The sequence below is a fragment of the Anolis carolinensis genome, chromosome 4, assembly GCF_035594765.1.
Source record: "Anolis carolinensis isolate JA03-04 chromosome 4, rAnoCar3.1.pri, whole genome shotgun sequence".
NCBI lineage: Eukaryota > Metazoa > Chordata > Lepidosauria > Squamata > Dactyloidae > Anolis > Anolis carolinensis.
In genome coordinates this window covers 176,015,546-176,028,648 of record NC_085844.1, presented here as the reverse complement: position 1 = coordinate 176,028,648, position 13,103 = coordinate 176,015,546, and the positions used below count along the sequence as shown (strand labels likewise).

The following is a 13,103-nucleotide window of genomic DNA, read 5'->3' as shown; positions in this document are numbered from 1 at the left end:
TCACCTTAACTCATGTAGTCCTGAGCAGTTACACTGAAGGCAATAGATTCACCTTGAAAAATACCAGTATTTTTTCACCTTCTCCAAAATATAGTAAATAAAGCACAGAACTAAATTTCATGGAACAAATTCTTTGGTTATTGGTTCTGGCTTTCATCCAAACTCCAAAAACAATTCAGTTACGGAATTTTATAAAGCAATAATAGGTGAAAACAGAATGGTTGAGTCTGAATCTGGCTCTGATAAATATACAAGTCACAATTCAGTAATAGAGACAGACACAAAATCAGTTTTTGAATTGGAAATCAGTGGTGTTGGCACTAATAATAAACAGTGCATGTCTGTATTAATTAAGTATTTTAAATATGTGTGTTTTAATTATACAGTGAGTTTTTATTTTTACATCTGATTACCTACAACAACTCACAAACCCAAGAGGAGAAACCTATATGCAAAGAAAGTATATTATGAACAAGGCATGGGTGTACTGATGTTGACAATGGCTGAGAACACTATAAATCTTCCATCACTTTATGCTCTTAAGCTGCTCCTTTCACCTTTCTTTTGTCAAAGGACGGGCATCTTCCAGCACTCAAGTTAGGAAGATTCACAACTGACCCCATGATTTGCGTTCCCATGCCTGAATCCACTATAACAAGAAACTGCTGACTGGTAACCATTACGTGGTGTGTAAAAAAAAAGTTGGGATGAAGAAACAAGGATATGAATGGTCCCCTGGTCTTCAATCTTGTCATACAATTTTGTGATGAATTTGACAACACAAAGTAGTAGTAGTAGTAGTAGTAGTAGTAGCAGTAGCAGTAGTAGTAAAGGTTTCCCCTCAACATTATGTCTAGTCAATTCTGACTCTGGGGGGTGATGCTCATATCATTTTCTAAGCCAAAGAGCCAGCGTTGTCCATAGACACCTCCTAGGTCATGTGGCCAACATGATTGCATGGAGTGCCATTACCTTCCCACTGGAGTGGTACCTATTTATCTACTCACATTTGCATGTTTTCGAACCACTAGGTTGGCAGAAGCTGGGGCTAATGACGGGAGCTCACCCCACTCCGTGGATTCAAACTGCTGACCTTTGGTCAACAAGTTCAGAAAGACCATATATTGCATACTGCTGTGCAAAAACAAAGAATACAAATGCAGTATAACAACAAAACAAGCACCTTTAAATATACAGGTACTTCTACTTTCACCAAAGTTAATAAAATGCCCAGTGTCTTAATGGAGGGACAATTAGTTCCTCTGTTGATTATGTTCAGTGTATCTTGGAAGAAAGAACTTCACAAACCTAGTATTTCCTCTTGTACTGAGATGTCAGTTGTATTGTAAAGAACCTCAATTTAAAGTATCATCTTCCCACTCCCTTATCTGTTATCTTGGCTCTTTAGTCTTACACAGAGTCCCATAGCATCTCACCCACAGGCATCTCATTTTCCTCTGTAGTGCATTTTCCAAGGCATTTGAGGGCTTCAGCATTGAATGTGATGTGCCACACACTTCAGTTCCCTCATAAATTATAAACCACTACAAAGGATTAAAATACTCTGCCTTTTCCTTAATGTTTTCCCTCAGTAAACACTACACTGGGTTTGATGAATTGGCCTGGAAAGTAACATAAGAAAATGTGTTGTCGAAGGCTTTCATGGCCAGGATCACAGGGTTGTTGTATGTCTTTCGGGCTGTGTGGCCATGTTCCAGAAGCATTCTCTCCTGACGTTTCGCCCACATCTATGGCAGGCATCCTCAGAGGTTGTGAGGTATGGAGAAAACTAAGCAAAGAGGTTAATATATATCTGTGGAAAGTCTAGGGTGAGAGAGGTCAGTGTGAATGTTTCACCATTGCCTCACCACTAGCTACTTTCAGTGGGACACTGGATTCTATGAACATTGGATCGCCGACTTACAACCTGGCAAAATTTCTGGCTACACAGCTACAAACCCACATTGGGCTCACTGCACATTATATCAAGGACTCTACACACTTTATAGAAAAGATCAGCAACCTCAATCTAAGCACCAAGGACATCCTGATCAGCTTTGATGTGGTGTCCCTTTTTACCAAAGTCCCAGTAGCTGACACCCTCACACTAATCAAACAAAACTTCCCAGAAGACATCACAGCCCTGTTTCACCATTGCCTCACCACTAGCTACTTTCAGTGGGACACTGGATTCTATGAACAGAAGGATGGAGTGGCCATGGGGAGCCCTCTCAGCCCAGTAGTAGCAAATTTCTATATGGAATACTTTGAAAAACAGGCCCTAGAAACAGCACCAAAAAAGCCAACTGTTTGGTTCAGATACGTAGATGACACCTTCACAATTTGGAGCCATGGAGAGGAAGAACTCAGCAAGTTCCTGGACCATCTTAACAGCATCCACCCAAACATCCAATTCACCATGGAAAAAGAAAAGGAAGGAAAACTGCCATTTCTAGATGTTCTGGTCATCCGCAAACCCAATCAACAATTGGGCCACACAGTTTACAGAAAACCTACACATACAGATAGATACCTTCATAAAAACTCCAACCATCACCCAAGTCAAAAAAGGAGCACAATCAAAGCCCTGACGGACCGTGCACAAAGAATCTGCGAACCTCACCTCCTCCAAGGTGAACTCAACCACCTAAACTGGGCTCTACAGGCCAATGGATACTCCACCACAGACATCAGAAGAGCTGCAAGGCCAAGAACAAGCCATGAGAGTCAAGACAAAGATCCACCCAGAGGAAAGGTGTTCTTACCATACATCAAGGGAACTACTGACCGCATAGGGGAGCTGATGAAGAAGCACAACCTACAAACTATCTACAGACCCACGAAGAAAATCCAACAAATGCTACGGTCAGCGAAGGACAAGAGGGATCCTCTCTCTTCTGCAGGAGTCTACCGGATACCATGCAGCTGTGGACAAGTGTCCTGCTCACTTCAAAGGATCAGTCTGAACGCAGATTAGAGATAACTGCTCTCAAATCCAATCTTTATTGAAGAACACATGACTTTGGAAAAGTCAGGAATGACTCAATGTTTACATACAACTATTTTTATAACTTTTGATGCTACGTAACACCACACGTAAATATCATCATCAAGCCCCACCTCCAATATCACATTACTACCATTTTCACACACTAAACCAATTATGTTTGTTTATACTTTCGGCCCCAAGTTCCCAGGCGTATTCTATCTTCTTCTGCCAGGTGCTTCTGGGATTGTTTATGTTATGACTCCCAGTTACAGAGCTGAATTACCAAAGCCCTGTAACTGGGTTCCATGACATGGTGCCCTCCTTTTCTTCGTCCTCCTCTTCAGTTCTTCCTTCATCACAAACCTGAAACAAAACAATAATTCTATGTGTCCATTTTGTCCAAAGTACCCATATATTTTTTCAGTAAGCTACGATGGAATACAGGGTGTATTTTCCCCAAACTTCTTGGCAATGCCAACTGGAAAGTCACTTCGTTGATAACACCCTGTATTCTAAATGGTCCAATATATTTAGGGCCCAATTTTTTCGAAGGTAGCCCCAGTTTGATGTTTTGGGTACTTAACCACACTAAATCTCCTTTCTCCAATTTATCACCTTCCACTCTCTTTTTATCTGCGAACGCTTTATACTTTTTATGTGCTTCCTTCAATGATGCAGTCACTTGACTCCAGCATTCCACCATTTGTGTTTTCCATTTCCCTGCCTCTGTTCCCTCATCCTCTGTCCATCTTGGCATCCGGGGTAGAGGCTGTATTTCATACCCGTAAACTACTTCAAAGGGGGTTTTATTTGTTGCTGAATGTATAGTCGAATTAAAAGCTAGTTCTGCAAAAGCCAACCACCGAGACCAGTCATTTTGTCTCATGTTAGAGTACATTCGAAGGAACTGCCCAAGTGTCTGCTGAGTACGTTCTACCGCCCCATTTGTCATGGGGTGAAAAGCAGAACTTAAACTCCTTTCTGCTCCTAGTATTTCCAGGAATTTTTCCCAAAATTTTGCTGTGAATTGTACTCCTCTGTCACTGATTACTCTACTGGGACATCCATGCAGTTTGTAAATGTGGTTTATGTACAATTCAGCTAGTTTCTCGGCTGATGGTAGTTTCGTCAGTGCTATAAAGTGGGCCTGTTTAGAAAACAGGTCCAATACTGTCCAAATATAACGATGTCCTTTGCTAACCGGTAGTTCCCCCACAAAGTCCATAGCTACACATTCCCAAGGTCTGGTAGGTTCTGCTACTGTTTGTAATAATCCCATTGGCTTCCCTCCTCTCGATTTATTTCTGGCACAATCATCACATTGAACAACATGATTTTTTATGTCCTTCCTCATCCCTGGCCACCAGCAATGTTTTGCTATTGCTTTGGTTGTTTTTGTAATCCCTGTATGACCAGCGCTCTGGTTATTGTGAAAACGATGCAAAATCTTGATCCTTAATGTTGCTGGGATATACAGTTTCTTGTTCACAAACCAAAATCCCCCCTTCTGCTCCCCCTGTTCTGCATTGGACGCGATCCATTGGTCTCCTTCATAAGACTGTTTCAGCTCGTTTCCCCAATTATCTTTTCCGTCGAGTTCAACCATAGCAGTGTTCTCCTTTTGGGTTTGTGCTCTTGTCCTGACAGCTAAGCCCCATTGTTTATCAGAGAATATTGTTCCCTCTTTTGCTGTGGGTATTCCTTCGTGTTGAGGCATGCGTGAAAGAGCATCTGCCAAGACATTCTGCTTCCCTTGAAAAAACTTTAATTGGAAATCGAACCTGCTGAAGTATTGTGCCCATCTAATCTGTTTGGGGGACAATTTCCGAGGGGACTTTAAATACTGGAGGTTCTTATGGTCAGACCAAATTTCAAATGGGATTCCGCTTCCTTCGAGAAAGTGTCGCCAGCATTCTAAGGCTTTTAATATGGCTAGTGCCTCTTTTTCCCATATCGGCCAACACTTTTCAGTTTCGCTGAACTTCCGGGACAAATATCCACAGGGCTTTAAGTTCCCATTTTGATCCTTTTGCAATAGTACTGCCCCATACGCGCAGTCTGAGGCATCGCAATGGATTATGAAAGGGCTCCTGATATCGGGGTGTTTTAGAATGGGTTCTTCTGTGAAGCATTCTTTTAGGGTTTCAAATGCCTTTTGGCATTCTGGCGTCCAACTTAGTTTGGCGCCAGGAGCTTTTACTTTTGCTGTCTCTCCTTTCCCTTTTGTTTTTAAAAGTTCAGTAAGGGGTGCGGTTATTTGCGCAAAGCCTTTTATGAAGGATCTATAAAAATTTGCAAACCCCAGAAACGATTGCAATTGCCTCCTTGTTTGAGGCACTCCCCATTCTTTTACATCTGATACTTTAGCTGGATCCATAGCTAACCCTTCTGGAGATATCCGATACCCCAGAAAGTCAATTTGAGTTTTATTAAATTCACATTTGGACAGTTTTGCGTACAGCTTTGCTTCTCTTAGTCTCTGCAAAACTTCCCGGACCAATTTCACGTGCTTTTCCTTATCTTCAGTCACAATCAAGATATCATCAAGAAATATGAATACCCCTCTGTACAACAATGGGTGTAGTATTTCATTTATAAGCTGCATAAAGCAACCCCCTCCATTTTTTAAACCGAAAGGCAAAATTTCATATTCAAAATGGCCGAATGCACAGGAAAATGCAGTTTTCCAAGTATCCTCCGGTTTTATTCTCAATTTATGGTACGCTTCAATTAAATCAAGTTTAGTAAATATGCTCCCTTTCTTCAATACGGTAATTAAATCCTTTACTAAGGGCATAGGGTATTTATTGTCCTTAGTAATTGCGTTTAAATTTCGATAATCAATGCACAATCGTAGGGAGTTGTCTTTCTTTCTCCTAAATAACACTGGGGCTCCGAGAGGAGAGTTGGATGGCTTAATGAAGCCTCGCGCCAGGTTTTTATCAATATATTTCCTCAATTCCTCCTTCTCCTGCACGGACATGGGATACACTTTTGGTTTTGGTAAGTCTGCTCCTGGGGTTATTTCAATTTCTACTTCTATATTCCTTTTGGGAGGCAATTTACTGGCCTCTTTCTGATTGAAAACATCCACAAAGTCTCTGTATTCAGGTGGCAATAGCTGTGGGTTTATCTCACCTGCTTCATCTTCCTCGTCCTCCTCTTCTGCAATTTTGCTTATCTCCCATTGCGTCTGCTGTTCTTTGAATGCTAAGCTCTTTCCTCTCCAATCTACTTCAGGATTTGCCTGTTCGAGCCATGGTATCCCTAATATTACGTGGTATGTGGCAATAGGGGCTATTACAAAGGATATTCTTCCTTCCCATTTGCCTATTTTACATGGGACCTCCCGTATTTCCTTTGTAGATACTTCCCCAGCAGCGACTGATCCATCTAGCTGCGAAAATGCAATTGGGGAGTCAAGCGCCATCTGCTGGCATTTCAGCGCTCCTGCTAATTCCGGAGTTATAATATTTCTAGAACAACCACAATCCACAAATGCCTTGCAGGTGGCCTGATTCTCTAGTCCCGAGAGGCAGATTGGCACTACTATCATGCGTTTGTCCCGACTCACCAATTTTTCTGAAGATTCTGGGGCCTGCACCTCCTCTTCCGCGCGCCTCCCGGTTGCTGGCTTGGGCTTTGGGGGTTTTGGCGGCTCCCCCTTCCGTGCCCAGCATTCTGCTGCTCGATGGCCCGTTTTCCCACATACAAAGCATCCCGGTCTAGGTTTGTTGTCGTCTCCTCTGGAGGGAATCCCCGGCCTCCCTCCGGGTCTTTCCTGCTTCCTCGTTTCTCCTCGACCTCTCGCCACCGGTCTTTGCTGGCCGCCGCTGCTTCTGAAGCGCTTTATTTGGGTCAGGGTTGATTCGACGCGCCCCGCTAGTTGAATCCATCCCTGGAGCGTTTCGGGGTCATCTCTGTGCGCTGCCCAGCTGAAAATCTCGGGGCGTAGTCCCTCTTTGAATAACTCCACTTTGGTCACTTCAGACCACTCTGGTACCCTTTCCGCGAGGTGGAGGAATTCCTCTGCGTACTCGGGCACTGTTCTGTCCCTCTGCTTTATTCCTTTCAGCTGGTCTCGAGCCCTCAATTGTTCTAGCCGGTCTCTGAACCGGTTTTCCAGTGCGGCGAGGAAGCGGGGTACTGACCTCAGACATGGGTCGTGTCTGGCATGGAGTTGTACGTACCAGCTGGCTGCTCCTCGCTTTAGTGTGTTGCCGATGGCTCGAACCCTGCTTGCTTCGGAGGGGAATGTGTGTGCATTGTCTTCCATGTATCCTCTGATGCTAATTAGAAAAAAGTTCAGTTCATCTGATTCCCCTCCGTATTCCAGTTTGAGATCTTCCCTTCTCGGCATCCATTCTGCGGCCCGTTGATGCTGTCTGGGAGGCATGGGGAAGGGTTGCATCAGGTTTCCTCGGGTGGCTCCTTGGAACACGCCGCGCCCCACTCCGGTGGTCATTCTGCGCGGCTCCCGAAAGTCTGCCGCCGCTGTCGGCCCTTCCGCCCATCCGCATACTGGCCTCGCTGTAGCTCCCTCATCACGCCTTTCCTCGTCGTACGGCACATCCTCCTCCTCTTCCTGGATCCCCTGCTCCTCTCCGCCTCCGTCTGCAAATCCACTGGACCCGATCCCTGGCCCCAGTGGCCTTTCCACCCCGACGCCCATCCGGGGGGTTGGGAGCTCTGTTGGAGATGGCGGCCTCAGAGTTCCCAGAGCTCGCTGGCGCTCCACTTCGCGCGCCATTCTGTCTCGGAACTGCAGTTCCTGCCAGTATTCCTCGTCCCCCTCGTCCCTTGTCGCCACGGGACTCTGCGTTGACGCTCGCTGGCCCCTCTGGCTCCAATCTCCTTCTTTACTTGGCTCTCTCTCGGCGCCATATTGGATGGGTTCCCTTTGGAGATTCTCTTCCAATAGTGGCACCAACCTCCCCACGGTTTCCGACAGCCTGGATAAATTTGTTTCCAGGATGGATAACCGCAGGGCCACGGTCTCCGGCATGCTTCCTCCAGATCCCCAGCTGGTTTCTGCCGCCGCCGGAACGCCTCTTCCCCCTCTGGGAATCCTCTGAGTCACACCGTCCGGCTTGGGGTACCCCGTAGAGGAAGCTATGGCTTGCAATGTCTCTTCCGCCAACGGCCGATCTCCCAGCGGAGGCCCCTTTGCTCCGTCATGGCTTTGATCTCCTTCCCTGCTCATTATCACTTCACTGCAAATTTGCAGGAGGGTGAGAACTGGATTCCTGACTTAATTGTCCTGCTCACTTCAAAGGATCAGTCTGAACGCAGATTAGAGATAACTGCTCTCAAATCCAATCTTTATTGAAGAACACATGACTTTGGAAAAGTCAGGAATGACTCAATGTTTACATACAACTATTTTTATAACTTTTGATGCTACGTAACACCACACGTAAATATCATCATCAAGCCCCACCTCCAATATCACATTACTACCATTTTCACACACTAAACCAATTATGTTTGTTTATACTTTCGGCCCCAAGTTTCCAGGCGTATTCTATCTTCTTCTGCCAGGTGCTTCTGGGATTGTTTATGTTATGACTCCCAGTTACAGAGCTGAATTACCAAAGCCCTGTAACTGGGTTCCATGACAGACAAGTCTACATAGGGACCACCAAACGCAGCGCCCAAACAAGAGTCAAAGAACATGAAAGGCACTGCAGACTAATTCAACCAGAGAAATCAGCCATAGCAGAGCATTTGATGAACCAGCCTGGACACAGAATACTATTTGAGAACACAAAAATGCTGGACCATTCTAACAACTATCATGTCAGACTACACAGAGAAGCCATTGAAATCCACAAGCATGTGGACAACTTCAACAGAAAGGAAGAAACCATGAAAATGAACAAAATCTGGCTACCAGTATTAAAAAACTCAAAAATCAGAACAGTAAATAAAAAGCTATACTCTGAAAACAGAGGATTTCCAGACATGAATCAACCTAGGGCAGTTAACGACTCTAAACAAAGGATGCCCCAGAGGCAGGAAGAAGACAGCAGATAAGCTTTTCAATGCTAATTAAAGTGATTAACTACACAACATTCACACTGACCTCTCTCACCCTAGACTTTCCACAGATATATACTAACCTCTTTGCTTAGTTTTCTCCATACCTCACAACCTCTGAGGATGCCTGCCATAGATGTGGGTGAAACATCAGGAGAGAATGCTTCTGGAACATGGCCACACAGCCCGAAAGACATACAACAACCCTGTGATCCTGGCCATGAAAGCCTTCGACAACACATTGAACATCTCTACGGGGAGAAATTGTTCCAAGACACACGGAGATTGGAAAAACTAAGGACCAGGAAAGCACATCTACTGTGCTCCCTGACCTTCCTTCTACGCTGCAGAGACACAGATACCATCCCACAATTTCTTGCAGCCAAAAGGACCTTCAAAACACCACAGGCTCATCGCATTTACAACCGCCTGGAACGCAACCTCTTGAGAGAGAGAATCCACACCATCCGTAAAGAACTCGCAAACACAGACAAAGAACTGCTGCACCTCCACATCAACATCAGCCAAAAGATGAATACCCAGGACTGGGATAAAATAGACAGCCTTACCTACAAGAAAATGGAGAAAGACATGGTTCTCCACACCAAGAGACAAAAACAAAAATTTGACAAATGCCGTAAGCAACAGCCAAAGCCAGAACTGGATAAATCACGGACCATCATCAACCTGACAGACAGACAACTCACTGAAGACCAAGTATCCATTCTAGAAAAAGGAGGAAATTTTGCAGTCACCACCACCAGGATCCCAGTAGAAAACATCATTGCCAATGTTGAATCAGCAATTTACCAGCTCCCTGAGGAAGAAGCAGAGGAGGTAAGAATGGAAACAGCAAGGATCCTGAGAAATGCAAAACTCCCCCCCAGCAACATAACGAGAAAAGAAAGACAGGCCATCAAAGATCTCAACTCAGATCCTGAAATCATCATTCTTCCAGCTGACAAGGGGAATGCCACAGTAATCATGGAAACAAAACAATACAAAGAAAAAATCAGACAACTTCTAGATCCCACAATTTACAAGAAACTGAAACAAGACCCCACTAACAAAATCACCAGAAAAACGAACACTCTAATCAAGAACTCCTCCATTAACTTTGACATACGCCAACAGCTGTGCAAATCAGAAGCCCTCCCACCCAGGCTTTACGGACTCCCCAAAATCCACAAGGACTCCATCCCACTCAGACCCATTGGAAGTGCCATTGGATCGCCGACTTACAACCTGGCAAAATTTCTGGCTACACAGCTACAAACCCACATTGGGCTCACTGCACATTATATCAAGGACTCTACACACTTTATAGAAAAGATCAGCAACCTCAATCTAAGCACCAAGGACATCCTGATCAGCTTTGATGTGGTGTCCCTTTTTACCAAAGTCCCAGTAGCTGACACCCTCACACTAATCAAACAAAACTTCCCAGAAGACATCACAGCCCTGTTTCACCATTGCCTCACCACTAGCTACTTTCAGTGGGACACTGGATTCTATGAACAGAAGGATGGAGTGGCCATGGGGAGCCCTCTCAGCCCAGTAGTAGCAAATTTCTATATGGAATACTTTGAAAAACAGGCCCTAGAAACAGCACCAAAAAAGCCAACTGTTTGGTTCAGATACGTAGATGACACCTTCACAATTTGGAGCCATGGAGAGGAAGAACTCAGCAAGTTCCTGGACCATCTTAACAGCATCCACCCAAACATCCAATTCACCATGGAAAAAGAAAAGGAAGGAAAACTGCCATTTCTAGATGTTCTGGTCATCCGCAAACCCAATCAACAATTGGGCCACACAGTTTACAGAAAACCTACACACACAGATAGATACCTTCATAAAAACTCCAACCATCACCCAAGTCAAAAAAGGAGCACAATCAAAGCCCTGACAGACCGTGCACAAAGAATCTGCGAACCTCACCTCCTCCAAGGTGAACTCAACCACCTAAACTGGGCTCTACAGGCCAATGGATACTCCACCACAGACATCAGAAGAGCTGCAAGGCCAAGAACAAGCCATGAGAGTCAAGACAAAGATCCACCCAGAGGAAAGGTGTTCTTACCATACATCAAGGGAACTACTGACCGCATAGGGAAGCTGATGAAGAAGCACAACCTACAAACTATCTACAGACCCACGAAGAAAATCCAACAAATGCTACGGTCAGCGAAGGACAAGAGGGATCCTCTCTCTTCTGCAGGAGTCTACCGGATACCATGCAGCTGTGGACAAGTCTACATAGGGACCACCAAACGCAGCGCCCAAACAAGAGTCAAAGAACATGAAAGGCACTGCAGACTAATTCAACCAGAGAAATCAGCCATAGCAGAGCATTTGATGAACCAGCCTGGACACAGAATACTATTTGAGAACACAAAAATGCTGGACCATTCTAACAACTATCATGTCAGACTACACAGAGAAGCCATTGAAATCCACAAGCATGTGGACAACTTCAACAGAAAGGAAGAAACCATGAAAATGAACAAAATCTGGCTACCAGTATTAAAAAACTCAAAAATCAGAACAGTAAATAAAAAGCAATACTCTGAAAACAGAGGATTTCCAGACATGAATCAACCTAGGGCAGTTAACGACTCTAAACAAAGGATGCCCCAGAGGCAGGAAGAAGACAGCAGATAAGCTTTTCAATGCTAATTAAAGTGATTAACTACACAACATTCACACTGACCTCTCTCACCCTAGACTTTCCACAGATATATATTAACCTCTTTGCTTAGTTTTCTCCATACCTCACAACCTCTGAGGATGCCTGCCATAGATGTGGGCGAAACGTCAGGAGAGAATGCTTCTGGAACATGGCCACACAGCCCAAAAGACATACAACAACCCTAACATAAGAAAGTATCATACCTAAATTATGCTTTAGAAGAAATTGTACTGTGGTTCATATAGCTTGATAATTACCTCGGGCGTAGTGGTTTGAGTGCTGCACTACAACTCTGGAAACCAGAATATGAATTGGGATTGTTGTGTATTTTCTGGGCTGTATGGCCATGTTCCAGAAACATTCTCTCCTGACATTTCGCCCACATCTATGGCAGGCATCCTCAGAGGTTGTGAGAGTATGAATTCTTGCTTGGCCATGGAAACACACTTGGTGACTTCAAGCAAGTCACACTCCATTACCATCAGAGGAAGGTAAAGGCAACCCTCCTTTGGGAAAACCTTGCCAAGAAAATCATGTGACAGGTTCACTAAGTTGAAAATGATTTGAAGGCAAACAACAACAACAACAACGAACAATTACCATCTAAAGATATAAGTATCTACTTCATTGACCTTGGCTGGTACTCTGTAAATAACCACAGGTATTCCTTACTATCACTGCAGGAACACGGGGACTCCAATACTTACAGCACCTGCAGTGAGTGAAGAGGTAATAGACAAATCACTAAAAAGTCCCTGAGTGCCAGAAAAATATATTATCACCAAGAAACCAAGTACGTGTATGCAGAATCCAAAGAGATCTTCCCTTGGCACCAACTGTGTGTGAGGTAGGGGGAGTTGCAACTTCTGAGTAACAACGTTATGGGAATTATACAAGTCTAGGTTTGTGGGCCTTTATAGAAGGATTATTTATTTCAGCTGTGGAAAGTCATATTATATTTGAATTATTATACTGTATCCCTTATGGGGATACATAGCTTCATAATGTATGTCGAAAACATTCTCACAGGCTGCACAACTGCTGTGGAACACATCTCCACCTGGTCTCAACACTAGCAATAAGCCATGTCACAACACCCAGTGCCATGCCATCACAGTATTTGATCATGATGATTGCTTGGACCACTGAATCACATGGAGAAACATGCAATGCTGTGTCTCTAAGGAATCTTATAATGGCCTTAACAAGTATAAACCACTGAAACTGGTTGCTTGAAGTATAGGTCTGGGTCTTCATCTCCCCTTGACAACTGTATTCCACCAATGGCTGGGAAATGCAGTATTCAATACTGCAAAGATAATTTGTTTATATGTGTTTTTTTAGAAAATGCTTTTCAGATACGTTTATCAGTTACATGGTGTT

The 13,103-nt window shown here is 44.2% G+C and overlaps 3 protein-coding genes across 4 annotated transcripts in view; 2 read left to right on the top strand and 1 right to left on the bottom strand.

The window, feature by feature from the left end:
• glis1 (GLIS family zinc finger 1) overlaps positions 1-13,103 on the bottom strand; it is a 267,434-nt gene that overhangs the window by 192,246 nt on the left and 62,085 nt on the right. The gene's annotated exons all lie outside the window — the stretch shown is intronic.
• On the top strand, positions 1,686-2,977 carry LOC134298663 (uncharacterized). Its single transcript, XM_062979615.1, has one exon. The coding sequence runs from the start codon at positions 1,901-1,903 to the stop codon at positions 2,975-2,977; it is 1,077 nt and encodes a 358-aa protein (XP_062835685.1). The 5' UTR covers positions 1,686-1,900.
• On the top strand, positions 9,152-11,692 carry LOC134298662 (uncharacterized). The gene has a single exon (XM_062979607.1). It carries the CDS (start codon positions 9,152-9,154, stop codon positions 11,690-11,692), a length of 2,541 nt encoding a protein of 846 aa, XP_062835677.1.

Coding starts and splice junctions, on each gene's coding strand:
- LOC134298663 (XM_062979615.1), top strand. CDS start 1,901: ATGAACATTGGATCGCCGACTTACAACCTGGCAAAATTTCTGGCTACA.
- LOC134298662 (XM_062979607.1), top strand. CDS start 9,152: ATGCCTGCCATAGATGTGGGTGAAACATCAGGAGAGAATGCTTCTGGA.